Below are 14,389 nucleotides of genomic sequence, written 5' to 3' on the forward strand. Positions count from 1 at the left end.
ATTGCATCAGAAATTGCATGCTTCATACTACAAATTTTGAACCATCTATGTATATGGAAAAAACATAATTATTGGAGAAAAATCAAAATGGGAAAACATTGAAGTAATCAGAATAATAGGTGATACTTAACCATTCATGCTGTTTTATCAAGACAAAGTTTACAACTTATGAACTATAACCATAGAATTTCACATCCTTTACAAACCACTTTACACTCAATAGCAATAACGTTACAAACAAAAGTGATCAATTTGTTTCTAAAGGAGGAGGGTAAAAGAATCATGTGTTATATATAGAGCCTATGAAATTTATACAATGGCCAAAGCAAATTTCCTAAAATAGTAATCCAAGCTCAACAAATATGTTTCATACTTGCTGTGCAACCAGTAGATTTCTTACTTGTTGGCCGTGGAGCAAAGTTGAGTCCAAACATCTCCTTCAAAGCCTGATTTGGCTCTACTGGACCAACCAGCTTTGCAACAATGGCTGCACTCTCTCCAACTTGGTGCATGTCTTTTGTGTCACTCCATAAGCGTTGAACCAACTGCGACCTCTTATGTTTGGAACTCGAACGAAGTCCCCATTTCAAGTACATGTTCTCTCTTTCAGACTTCGATAGCCGCCTCCGAATTTGCTTCCTCAACATCCTCCTCTCTCTTTTCAGTTTTTTTATGCTGTTTTTAAGTGAAATGCATTGAATGATTTTATTATTACTCAATAATGCAAACTTTGTGTTATATCATTTGTTACAGAATTTAGTAAAACCACATCGAATATTTCGATCGTAACATTAGTAAGAGCATATATCTATCATATAGGGTTACTTGAAATGTCACATACCAGCAACATAACAATCAGCATAGGGTTATTACGAAACCGGGTCTATTAACTACCATTACTCATACATGAAAGGTTACCTTGAGCCAGGGGTAAGGGTACGTCCACTTTCCGCAATCTTATTGCCTTGGGAAAAAGTTTGCTTAATATAGGATAGCCTTCTCAGTTCTACTTCCATGTAAATATAATCTGATGGGTCCCCTTTGAATAGAAGGAAAAAGTAAGTCCTGTGAATCAATGAAATATTATTAGCATCCCAGAGTTCAACAATCTCTCTTTGCAGCCTCTTAAACTCTGAAGGCCAGTTTGAATGATTTTCTCCTTCAACTTGCATTGGATCCAACCCCACATCTTTGAATTTCTTAGTAGCGATGATTGGATTCGTTCCTTTCTCTGTAATCTGTCATAAGAAAAAACAATGCTCTGGAATTGATTGAATGTGAAAAATATGAAAGTATACAATGCAATACAAACTTGTATATTCAAGTAAAGCAACTAAGAAGATAACCAGTCCTAACTACTCATATCTCTAATGCTGGAACATGTTATGCAAAACAACTTAAAGAATCAACTGCTTATTCTCAATGCACCCACCAGGCTTTCGGTAGGTACATGTGCTGTTGTATCAGTAACATAGGTGATTAAGAAGAATCATAAAAAATGAATCATAGAGCAATGATTAAAAAATTCTCAACTGGATTCAATAACTGATTTTTGGCCATCAAGGCCAGGAATAAGACCAAGTTCAAGAGAAACAAACGAAAGAAAAGATGTACAATAGAAGATTACCTCATGGTCAGCCATTAAATTCAAACTTTTATTTTCCTGTGCCTTTCCTTTTGGACCATTCCTCTCAGTTTCCTTTCTAGTGGAGGATTCCACATTCTGTGAATGATCCACAAAATTTGTATACCTATCCAATGACTTTCTCTCAGGATTGGTATTATAATTTAGTGTGTAAACTTTGTCTTCCTTTAACTCAGAATAACTCAAATTCAGATCTTTCTTGACTCCATTGTCAACCACAGTCAATCCCGAGTAAGCTGTAGTTGCGGCAGGAGGTGGTGTATTAGAGTCAGTCCATCTATCTTTTGGGCTTAAATCTGTTTGGTTTGAGTGTGTATGTGATTTTGTAATTAGGCCTTTTGACTCATTGCACTTAACTTCCTTACAATGTTCCTCTTCTTCATGTTGATCATCGACATTTTTCTGATCCAAATCATTACTTAAAGCATCCATGTTTGCTATAGATAGCCCCATGGATGCACTTCTGGTAGAAAGATTCTTTTCAAGGTCAGGGAGTTGGAACAAGTTCTCATCAGAACTAAAACTGTCTCCATCTGAATGTTGAGATGCATGAAAAGACCCGATACTATCCTCGCCATCACTTAATACATTCAGGTTTTCCGATTGATTTTCAAAGTCCCATGTCTTTCTCGCGCTTAATTTAGGATAATGAAGATCCATGCTTTCTCGGATATGTGGCTGGAAGAATAATTAGAATAAAAAAGAAGACCACTTACTACTTTTAATGTTTAAAGTGTAGGCATATATACTCACCAAATCATCTTCCACAACTTGGGTTGTGCCCTTCATTTGAGATTGTGCCCAGTCCAGCTTTCGGGTCACTTCTTGTACCTCTTTCTTTAACTGCATACATTTCAAAGGGGGAACAACAGAATTCATTTTTGCAGCCACAAGAAATGCATGCTCAAAGGTAGCAAAGTTCCAATGTCCCCATTCCTGATATATAACAAGTCAGCTTAGCTAAATTAATTAGTTAGAACTCTGCTATGATTAGTTGTAATCGGTTAATTTTAGTTTAGTTAATCATAGCTTTCAGCTTCAGTTAGTCAAACATCATTGTATATATATGAGGCTTTAGATTCTGTGAAGTCAGTTGAACGAGAATTTAGATTTCATCTCTCAAATTCACTCTTCAATATCATACACTACATCATGCACATAAATTTTAAGTGTGATTTGATATATATGAGATTTTAGTGCTTTTCCTAGATGTGATGCCAGATACGTACAACAAACTCTATATTATACCATAAAGAAAATGAATTTAGCCACACAAGTTTATCATTACCATCTCAATCTGGAGGTCTTTTTCTCTCAATAATGCTGTAGAATCCGATATAGGGCGGGATATCGATGAATTTCTCAATTCATTTTCAAGCCTAGACACCTCTTTTTCTAATTGCTTGACTAGGGCTTTATCAGACACCACTACATTGACTTGTGCATTAGTTACCACTTCTTTAGCACAGCTTGCAAATAAGAGGGTGTTTCTGCTTTGTTCAACATGGCTCCGTGCAGGGCTCATGGTGCAGATGATTGCAGTTCTAGCATTGCCTCCTAACGAGGACTGCAATATGCGTGTTAGCTTTGAATCTCTGAAAGGAATATGTCCATTTCTCCCCCTGCTGCAACAAAACTCATTACATTGAGGTAAGAGTTAAACAAATATTCCTCAAAACTAAGTGTGTAAATATTCTTAGCACATCAAACATTGATTATAATGAGCCATCAGCGAGTTTCGTAATTTTTTATTTACAAAATTAGAAATAAAACTAGCGCCGGAGGCATTTCATCTACTAATAGTGGCTAGGTTTGTCAAACTCGTAAAGAATAAGTAAGTGCGTGATAAAGGATGTGCCAAATATTGAAAAAAGCATAAGAAAAAACAATGCTCTGGAATTGATTGAATGTGAAAAATATGAAAGTATACAATGCAATACAAACTTGTATATTCAAGTAAAGCAACTAAGAAGATAACCAGTCCTAACTACTCATATCTCTAATGCTGGAACATGTTATGCAAAACAACTTAAAGAATCAACTGCTTATTCTCAATGCACCCACCAGGCTTTCGGTAGGTACATGTGCTGTTGTATCAGTAACATAGGTGATTAAGAAGAATCATAAAAAATGAATCATAGAGCAATGATTAAAAAATTCTCAACTGGATTCAATAACTGATTTTTGGCCATCAAGGCCAGGAATAAGACCAAGTTCAAGAGAAACAAACGAAAGAAAAGATGTACAATAGAAGATTACCTCATGGTCAGCCATTAAATTCAAACTTTTATTTTCCTGTGCCTTTCCTTTTGGACCATTCCTCTCAGTTTCCTTTCTAGTGGAGGATTCCACATTCTGTGAATGATCCACAAAATTTGTATACCTATCCAATGACTTTCTCTCAGGATTGGTATTATAATTTAGTGTGTAAACTTTGTCTTCCTTTAACTCAGAATAACTCAAATTCAGATCTTTCTTGACTCCATTGTCAACCACAGTCAATCCCGAGTAAGCTGTAGTTGCGGCAGGAGGTGGTGTATTAGAGTCAGTCCATCTATCTTTTGGGCTTAAATCTGTTTGGTTTGAGTGTGTATGTGATTTTGTAATTAGGCCTTTTGACTCATTGCACTTAACTTCCTTACAATGTTCCTCTTCTTCATGTTGATCATCGACATTTTTCTGATCCAAATCATTACTTAAAGCATCCATGTTTGCTATAGATAGCCCCATGGATGCACTTCTGGTAGAAAGATTCTTTTCAAGGTCAGGGAGTTGGAACAAGTTCTCATCAGAACTAAAACTGTCTCCATCTGAATGTTGAGATGCATGAAAAGACCCGATACTATCCTCGCCATCACTTAATACATTCAGGTTTTCCGATTGATTTTCAAAGTCCCATGTCTTTCTCGCGCTTAATTTAGGATAATGAAGATCCATGCTTTCTCGGATATGTGGCTGGAAGAATAATTAGAATAAAAAAGAAGACCACTTACTACTTTTAATGTTTAAAGTGTAGGCATATATACTCACCAAATCATCTTCCACAACTTGGGTTGTGCCCTTCATTTGAGATTGTGCCCAGTCCAGCTTTCGGGTCACTTCTTGTACCTCTTTCTTTAACTGCATACATTTCAAAGGGGGAACAACAGAATTCATTTTTGCAGCCACAAGAAATGCATGCTCAAAGGTAGCAAAGTTCCAATGTCCCCATTCCTGATATATAACAAGTCAGCTTAGCTAAATTAATTAGTTAGAACTCTGCTATGATTAGTTGTAATCGGTTAATTTTAGTTTAGTTAATCATAGCTTTCAGCTTCAGTTAGTCAAACATCATTGTATATATATGAGGCTTTAGATTCTGTGAAGTCAGTTGAACGAGAATTTAGATTTCATCTCTCAAATTCACTCTTCAATATCATACACTACATCATGCACATAAATTTTAAGTGTGATTTGATATATATGAGATTTTAGTGCTTTTCCTAGATGTGATGCCAGATACGTACAACAAACTCTATATTATACCATAAAGAAAATGAATTTAGCCACACAAGTTTATCATTACCATCTCAATCTGGAGGTCTTTTTCTCTCAATAATGCTGTAGAATCCGATATAGGGCGGGATATCGATGAATTTCTCAATTCATTTTCAAGCCTAGACACCTCTTTTTCTAATTGCTTGACTAGGGCTTTATCAGACACCACTACATTGACTTGTGCATTAGTTACCACTTCTTTAGCACAGCTTGCAAATAAGAGGGTGTTTCTGCTTTGTTCAACATGGCTCCGTGCAGGGCTCATGGTGCAGATGATTGCAGTTCTAGCATTGCCTCCTAACGAGGACTGCAATATGCGTGTTAGCTTTGAATCTCTGAAAGGAATATGTCCATTTCTCCCCCTGCTGCAACAAAACTCATTACATTGAGGTAAGAGTTAAACAAATATTCCTCAAAACTAAGTGTGTAAATATTCTTAGCACATCAAACATTGATTATAATGAGCCATCAGCGAGTTTCGTAATTTTTTATTTACAAAATTAGAAATAAAACTAGCGCCGGAGGCATTTCATCTACTAATAGTGGCTAGGTTTGTCAAACTCGTAAAGAATAAGTAAGTGCGTGATAAAGGATGTGCCAAATATTGAAAAAAGGATCTTCACTAGCTAACCTGAGTTTGCGGATAACAGTTCCTAGAGTTAGTAAACTGCGATTTATGTGGGAACCCTCTTTCAACCTCGTACCAGCTGAATTGGTTTGTGATACACGCTCACTTCCGGCAAGGTCAACAAAATTCTGTACCAAAAAAATTATATCATCACTTAATTTCCTGTAGTTGTTCTTTACCGTAATAAAATGTCACATGAAATATTTTTGTATGAAATGATCAAATTAGTCATACCACTGAAGCAAGGAGAGAGCTAGACTTGTCGCTTCCTTGGAATTCAAGTGCAGAACTTTGAATTGTCTGAAAAAGCACATTGTTTAGGAAATGTAAGAGGAAATGTACATAATAGTTTACAAAGTTCATAGTCCTCTAACAAAAACAGTAGCGTATTATACCAGTCTGAGAATCTGATGAGATCTGGAGCTTGCGTTATTCAGTGGTGTATCCCCTATCTGCCTTTGAGCTGTGAAAATGCAATCAAATGAAGGAAAAGTTTGCAGTCAGTTCTAGCAAAGAGGAACAGAAAACAAAATAAATTCAATCAAGGTAACGTGGCTGAAGCGAGAATCATTCAAACCATCCTTACTTTCACATAAAGCAATAAGTTCTGTAAAATGGTTCCAGTCTCTCAAAGTTTCCTCGATCAGTTTCTCAATAACGGTCCCTCTCTGTAAACTTGACGAACTGTAAGTAAAATATACATATACTAGCTCTGTTAGGAAAGTGAAGAAGAAATTTACCTCTGGATCATCAAGAAGTCTGAGAGGAGTAGAGTCTTCACTAAGGAGGTCCCTCACAGATTCATTATAAATCTCGATTGCTGAAAACTTCATAACAAATTCTCTTTCCCGGTGCTATAAAAAAAGCAAAACTTAATCGAAAAATGGTTTTGGTAATGACAAGATTTATGCAAAGTTGTGCTGATTTGTTCATATTTCAGTACCTTTTCTATGTAGTTATAGATGTCTGCTACAGCATACTCAGTTATACCACTCATGGCATATGTCTTTCCACTACTTGTTTGTCCATATGCAAAAATGCTTGCTGACGAAATAGAAAATCGAAGACCATAGAGGCCAAGAAAGAGAGCAAAAGAAGATGTTAACATAGGAGTTCCATGGATACTAATGCTGATGAAGGAGGGAAAAAGCAAAAGGAAAGAAACTCACAGTTGATGCCACTTACAACCGAAAATGCCACTTCCTTCGCTGCTTCTTCGTACACTTGCCTTGTGGAGCAATCCCCCCGAAATACTCTGTCTACATAAAAAACAAATGCAAGGGAAAATCATAAGGAAGAACCAAAATTTATCATAGCCCATGTTTTTGTAGAATAAAGGTTAGCTGTGATCTTGGCAGAATGGGTTCGGTGACAAAACCAATGGATCAAGATCCCAAAGACAGAATAACACACAGAATAAGATCCCAAAGACATATTGAGCCTTTGATAGGAATGATCAAGATCAAGTATCATAATTCCCACTTTACACTCTACACATTCATTCTTTTCTTTTATAAAAATTAAAATGTCATCCATAAGGACCAATATATACACAATACAGGGCTGCATTATAAGAAGTAAATTAAATTAAATGAAAACCTTATATGGAACTTTAAAGATGTATTTTTCTTCATACCAAATGAATATGCTATTGGATAGAGGGATCTATCAGAAGCTGTAAGGTTGTTCCTGCATATGATGGTAGTATCATTAATGCATTCCCATTCAGATACATCATTTTTTGCAAGCTCTCTATCATTCAGAGGACGGAGACGAACTGACACAAAAATTCTCTCCACATGGCCTTGTTGCATTGCCTCTTCCCCTTCAACAGAGCCCATTTCTCCAACTACTCAAAACTTGTTTAAACTCCAACCCGAATTAGTCCAATATAACGAAAGGTTTCACATGTTAATGGAATTCTGAGCATTCCTCCATAGGCAACTTTGGTATTCACTTAATCTAGTACTACTTTTTGGTCTGTTTTCATAAAGCATGTGTTGTATTGTTGTGATGCTATGGAACACAAGGGCCACTCAAGCTTTCAGCTCCCAATCATTATCTGCAGCAACAAACTAATCAAAGTTATCATTCCATTCAGCAGAAAAATCAGGTATTATTCTGTGCAATTGTATATTATATATTGAGAGATGCCAGATGAAGGAAATAAAAAATCTAAATGACTATGATCACAAGGTCATATACTTCATGTGCAAATAAATCCTTGTCAGAAGGGTGGAAAAAATGAATGTATGTAATTCTCTCCCTAGAAATCCACAATTGTTTTTATTATCATTTTGTTTGTTTTTTCAGCTCTAAATATAGCATGTACAATATAATCCAACCAAAATCTAGAAGAAAATTACATAAACAGCATAACAATAAACATAAAATAAAATCTCAAACTGCATTATATCATACTGAATCCAGATTCTGATGATGATATTTTTTACTCTGGCAGCAAACTTTAATATCATAAAGGCAAACTTAGAGTCCAAGTTTAAGATAACTGCTATTATGGATCAAAGGCAAGGAATACTCATATTTTCAGCATTAACAAAATTTCAGACCAAATTCTAGTTATTATCATTAACATCAAAGACCCCAAATAAGAAACAAACAAAAAAAATCCTTAAACAGCTATACAATGATAGAATTGGTGTTGAGAACACAATGTGGAAGTTCAATCTTTAAAGTCAACACAAGTTTTTTTATAAAAAAAATAAACATTCCTCACCTCATGCAAATGCAGGCAAGAGCAAATGAGAACTTAAGAAGTAAAGAGAGAAAACATAAAAAGCTTCATTTCTCTTTCATTTTATTCTATGTCTAAAGGGTTATAGGGTCACCCTCCTAATTTGTTTATTATTACAATACATTCATTATTTCCTTAGTATTTAGAACTAATGTGCTGAAGCTACACTATGAAGGGATAATCACTGAGACCCTCAAATTACCAATATGCCCTGTATCTAATTTGGCATTTTGCACCACATGCATGATGATTTCCAAATTTCAATTACTTGCTTATAAATGATGAAGTTATTAAAAAGACTACTCAAAATAACAAGTGTCACTAACACACTTATTAAGTTATTATATGCATAATTCTATAATCAACTTTGTATTACTACTAAACTTGTAGATTAATTAATGAGGTTATTCTAACTTAATTCGTGACCTCGAATTTGAGACTTCAAAAATACAATTATGTTAATGTTAATTCATGGTAATTTTGCTATGTACACATCATATTATATATTTGCATAATTATCCCCCATCTAATTGCTATTACTCACTTTCTTTTTCATATATCTACATATTGTGTCACTGATGCAAATATAAGAATGAAAGAGATGTGTACTAGCCATTCTTTTAAAAAGAAAACGAAACTTTCAATAGTACAACACCATAAGTTGGATGAATCGCTTTCAATAGGTTTTTTTTTGTACTATTAAAGAACTAATTCTTCCGGTGTGTGCGTGGATGGCTTTCCCAGCAAGTGTCGTTTACAACAATCAAACTTTAATTGTCTTGGAGATCTAGCGGAGCCTTATCCCACTTGACTAACATCTTTTTAGTCACTTTCAATAGTTTGAACATAAAGAGTAATTTTTTTTTAAGATTCTTGTATCTAACAACTAGGATGGTTGTGATGAAAGAATGATTTAATTTTGTTCAGATTGTTTATTAAAAGGTATGGAAATAAACTTTATAATTCATTACAAATTATCAAATCAAACAAAATTGTCCAAACAAGTTTATCCTTGTGGGTGGACACCTTTGTGTTGAGTACTAAGTTCTTCACAATTATTCCCAAAGGTGAAGCAATGAAAAAGGGTAGTAGGGACATTTTGACCAAAACAAGTAATGTAATTTGAACACACCATGTGCATGTTGTGGTGGCATTTGAAGTGAGAAAATTCATCCTCGACTAGGGACTAGAGTGACCCTTTACTTATATGCGTGTGTAGTTGTGCACTATAGAATGAATGTTACATAATGGACTCGAAAGTAGAATACAAATATACCATTTATGCATTTAGACTTGTATGTGCTCAAACATGCTTGCACGTCTATGCATTTAAATATTGGAGTGTTTTAAGAAGACTTCACAAAGTGTGACACATGATGGAATTGTGTTATATTGTGGTCTACACGACCAACTCCCTCATTGTAATATAATGGATAACGTGATAATCTTAACCAACCCATTCAGCTTCTACAATAATGACAATGTGACACAACATTCACATACATTATACTAGAAGGCCAAGATTATCAAATTATACACAAGTGGTTGAAATAACCTACAAACCCAAGATCAAGATGACTCTATATTTATTTCTTTTGATTGGTCAAAAAAATATTTTATTCTTAAATTTTAACTTAAATATATTTTTTCTACTAATCAGAAATAATGATACATGGAATTACATCTTCCTTAAGACAACATATGTGCCCATATGATTTATGATTAATGGACCTACTAAATATTCATTATTTATGATATATTATAATTTAAACTTAAATGGTTTATTTCAAATGATATGATTTAGACCATTGATTATTACATATGATCATTACTCACACATACTCTCCCATAGCCAGCCATTGGGTAAGTGTTTAAGCCCTCGTTTGTAAATATAAATAAATGTGTACATATATACTTGCAATTTTTTTTAATACAATTAATAAAAAGTGATTTGTACTTTTTTCAATTACTTATCACTCTATTCAATCAATCAACTATCAGATATTAACAAGTTTTTCTCTATTATCAGCTAATAGTTGTCATATATAACACTTTGTCCCCTACTCTTTCAAATATTCTACAAATTCTTTAAATTTTTAATATTTATTCGTTTAAAAGTAATTTCAGGCGATTGAAACAATTATATGTACCAAAAGAATAGAACCGGTGTTTCGACAATAGATTTACATTTTATTTGTAGTTTTAAATAGTAAAAAACAATTTTGAGTAAAAAAAATCACCTATATTTAACAAATAAAAGGTCCAGCATTTCGTAATTGGACTATAGGCCCCAAAATGTGTTGGGCTGCCACCTAGTTCTACCACAAAAAATCCTTCACCAAGTTCAAAGAGCGGTATTAGGAAATCCTTCTATAAAAAATTGTTTGGAGAAATGTATATATAGATAACCAACAAAATATTGAGAATATATTAAAATTTGATATTTGATGATTATTCTGGATAGAATCACAAAATAGAAAATAATTTGTTTCCAAATATATTGCTTATATATAGATTTCATACGAGTTTTTTCTCTCCCTTCCATATTCCATAAGTTTTTCATATCTCTAAAGCATATAAATTGTTTACACGTACATCAATATGACATATATCACTTCTAAATAATTTGTAGATACATAAAAGAAGTAGCTAGTACTACGTCCAAACATCAAAACAATAGCGCTTAAAATTGTTATTTAACAGCGCTTTTATGACGCTTTTTATGTGAGTACGGTAGTACACAATGTTATATTCAATAGCATTTTTTGTAGCGGTATAGAAAATAAACATTTAACAGCGCTCACTATTCCATTATTATAAAATAACATAGGAGTAATGAAATCTTACACAAATTGTTCATTCATTTTCCTCCAATGTTCACCATAGCCAAAAACCTAGAACATCGTAGTTGCATAACTTCACAACAAATAAAGATCACACTATTAATGAATAGAGAAATAAATGAGCTAAAATAAGATAACGATTTACCTTATGCTTGAAGAGAAAAACCAAAAATCGATAACTTGCTTGAAAAGAGAAACTAAAAACAAAAGAGAGAAAAAATGTAACTCATGAGAAGAAGAAAAGTAAGAGAAATAATAAACTGAGTGATATGTATTATTGTGTGAGGTTTTGTTTTTGAATTTGAAAAGATTCTCGCTCACTAAAACAAGTCATTAACAGTTTAGTGAAGAAGTGATGTTAAATATATGAACACCTTTTAACAATGCCTTATTGAAGAAGTGCTATTAAATATATGAAGTATGACATTTAACAACGCTTTCTTCAATAAGCACGGTTAAAGATAACAGCTTTAATATATTTCCTTCAACAAACACTGTTAAAAATAACACCTTTAACCACGCTTATTGAAAAAATGATATTGAATATATGAAGTATGACATTTAACATCACTTTTTTTAATAAACGCTATTAAAGATAACACCTTTAACAATGTTTGTTTCAATAAACACTGTTAATTTTCTGTCACCTTACATTTAACGGCGTTGAACACATAAGTGATGTTGAATGAGTATTGTTAAATACCAATTATGGCGTAATGTAGTAATTTTTGGGTAACACCGAAGTAAAAAAAAAACTAGCATCCTCAAACTTTTTGCTAGGAAGCATAATAGAAATTTCTAGAATATTTGAACTCTGTGCTTTCTGCTAGGTACTAACCTGGTCAGTAGCTGAATTTGATCAATATTGATATATACAAATTGTATTAGTATAGCTTGTATTACATATTTACATTGCTAGTTGTTAGGACAATTTTTATAAATAGTCTCTAGATGACTAATAATGTGCCAAATTGTAATTTTGTAGTGTAGTGTTCGGTTGGATAAAAAAAGCTACATATATTTTTTTTAATTTTAATCATTTAAATAAGATTAAATGCTCCATATCAATTATTTTTATTCCTCATAATAATATTTGTTTTAACATCCATTTTTCCTATATTTATAGATATAAGTCTTTGGATGCAATAATTCCCATAGCCTAGGTCCTAGCAGTAGCTAGTCCTTTTCGCTACTTATAATCCAAGTTCAAATATGTAAGGTGGCTAAAAAGTTCTAGTGGTGTAAGATCCCGTTAGATTTTTAGGATGACTAAAATGTTAAGAGTTTGATTCATGAAAACAACACTTATTAAAAGGAGCAAAAACACACTTTGAAAGAGATTAATTCATTATCCAAAAAAGCAATAAGATAGATTTGGTAGCACCAAAATAATGAGGAAGGTGATGGAATAGTTACAACCATCTAAGTCTAAGCAATGGTGCTCATAAGTCTAGTCCCTTTTACTTTTTTTGGTATAAAAGCAATGGATATGATGAACTTCCCCTTTTAACCTGTCTATACTCTAGTTTTACTTCAAACAAACGTGTGAAGAGTATTAATTAACTTAGCTTTCATTTTTCATTTATATAATATAAGATATTGGTTCATCAAAAGGGAGAAAATGTGATAGATTGGGAGATAACAAAATTAGATTGTTATTAATTATTGGTCATGTCCATCCAAAAGCATGTTTGAGATCTGAGGTTTTTGTAATGGAAAGGTGGACCACTAAAAAAAGCTGTATAATGTGTATAGTTGTATCAACTATCAAGTGGTATTTTAAATAATAATAATAAGATTGCTTTGTTGAATTGTTGTATCTCATATTCACTAGTGGCTTTGCCTTTTATCTTTTTTCCTCGTGAGGCTATGAGTGATGAAATATGCATCCTTCTAAAATTGTATTGCTTCATAAAGTTGAGTTGGTGAAGGTAAAGGTTACCAATTGCTTTCAGAAATTAATAATAAGCAAAAGTAGTTAGAAGAAAGACATTTATTTATGTAAATAATAGTATTCTTCCTAAAAATAGCATATGTATATAGGCCACTAGGATTCGGAGGTATTGAATGGTTTGGATCGAATAACAAATAATTGAGACATAGAGTGGGTCTACACTATTGATCAACACCGTTTACAATATTGATATTTTTTTCTCTGACATACTTCAACCAATAACCATATATAAATTAAACATCTCGACGATCTCGTGATCCTCAAAATCAGTGATTTAATTTATATAAGTGACATTTGTTGAGATGAAAAATTATGAATCCTAAAAAGATTAATTCCTTACTAAAAAGTGAGAGATATTATTATAATACCATCAACAAATATAAAACTAAACTACATGGTTAATTATTTTTGTTCTTGAAAGATATGGTATCTAACTAAACAAATTGAAATTTGAACTTATGAAAAAACAAAACATATTTAATGCCCGGTCTTTCTTTATTTAATATTTATTTACATTATTATGAAAATTTTAATATTTATCTATATAAAAATAACATTTTCCGTTAAATATTATACTTAGATATACATTAAACAAAAAATAAAGTAAGTTTCTTATTTTATTTAAAAGAGTAAATTACACTGACACATACACCCTCACCCCTGAATTTTAGTTAAATATATAAACCACCCTCACTTTTTTACACATATACAAACCACTTATTTTTTATATTTTCATTATACTGATCACCTCTAGATGAGAAATAAATATATTCTTTTAAACAAAAAATGTGATAAATACAATTAAGTTAAACAAAACATGGTATATTATGGAGATAAATCCAAATAATATACAAATCAATGTATCTTTATTATTTTTTGTTACAAAATGCATAAACAATTCGAAATAAATATTATTTAAATAACTCTTATACTATATCGTAACAAACCAAAAATAATAATGATGTACTGAATCATATATTATTTGGATTTGTTATCACAATATACCATGTTTTGTTTAACTAAATTG

The 14,389-nt window shown here is 32.6% G+C and overlaps 1 protein-coding gene across 8 annotated transcripts; it reads right to left on the bottom strand.

Annotated features, from left to right (window-relative positions):
- LOC109331902 (kinesin-like protein KIN-7H) lies at positions 268-8,680 on the bottom strand. Of its 8 annotated transcripts, none has more exons than XM_019566683.1 (15): positions 8,548-8,680; positions 7,447-7,872; positions 6,980-7,069; positions 6,754-6,854; positions 6,551-6,664; positions 6,397-6,478; positions 6,206-6,273; positions 6,045-6,110; positions 5,814-5,938; positions 5,211-5,547; positions 4,676-4,858; positions 4,560-4,600; positions 1,628-2,309; positions 919-1,238; positions 268-675 (listed from the first exon to the last, which is right to left on the bottom strand). In XM_019566683.1, exons 2-15 carry the CDS (start codon positions 7,649-7,651, stop codon positions 354-356), a joined length of 2,736 nt encoding a protein of 911 aa, XP_019422228.1. In that variant the 5' UTR covers positions 7,652-7,872; positions 8,548-8,680; the 3' UTR covers positions 268-353. The 8 variants fall into 8 exon arrangements, with proteins under 8 accessions (XP_019422228.1, XP_019422231.1, XP_019422234.1 ...); XM_019566686.1 differs by lacking the exon at positions 8,548-8,680 and having other exon boundaries at positions 1,628-1,993; positions 2,063-2,309; positions 7,447-7,982; XM_019566689.1 differs by lacking the exons at positions 1,628-2,309; positions 8,548-8,680 and adding an exon at positions 3,905-4,270 and having other exon boundaries at positions 4,340-4,600; positions 7,447-7,984.

The sequence above is a fragment of the Lupinus angustifolius genome, chromosome LG17 (genome assembly GCF_001865875.1).
Source record: "Lupinus angustifolius cultivar Tanjil chromosome LG17, LupAngTanjil_v1.0, whole genome shotgun sequence".
In the NCBI taxonomy this organism is placed as follows: Eukaryota; Viridiplantae; Streptophyta; class Magnoliopsida; order Fabales; family Fabaceae; genus Lupinus; species Lupinus angustifolius.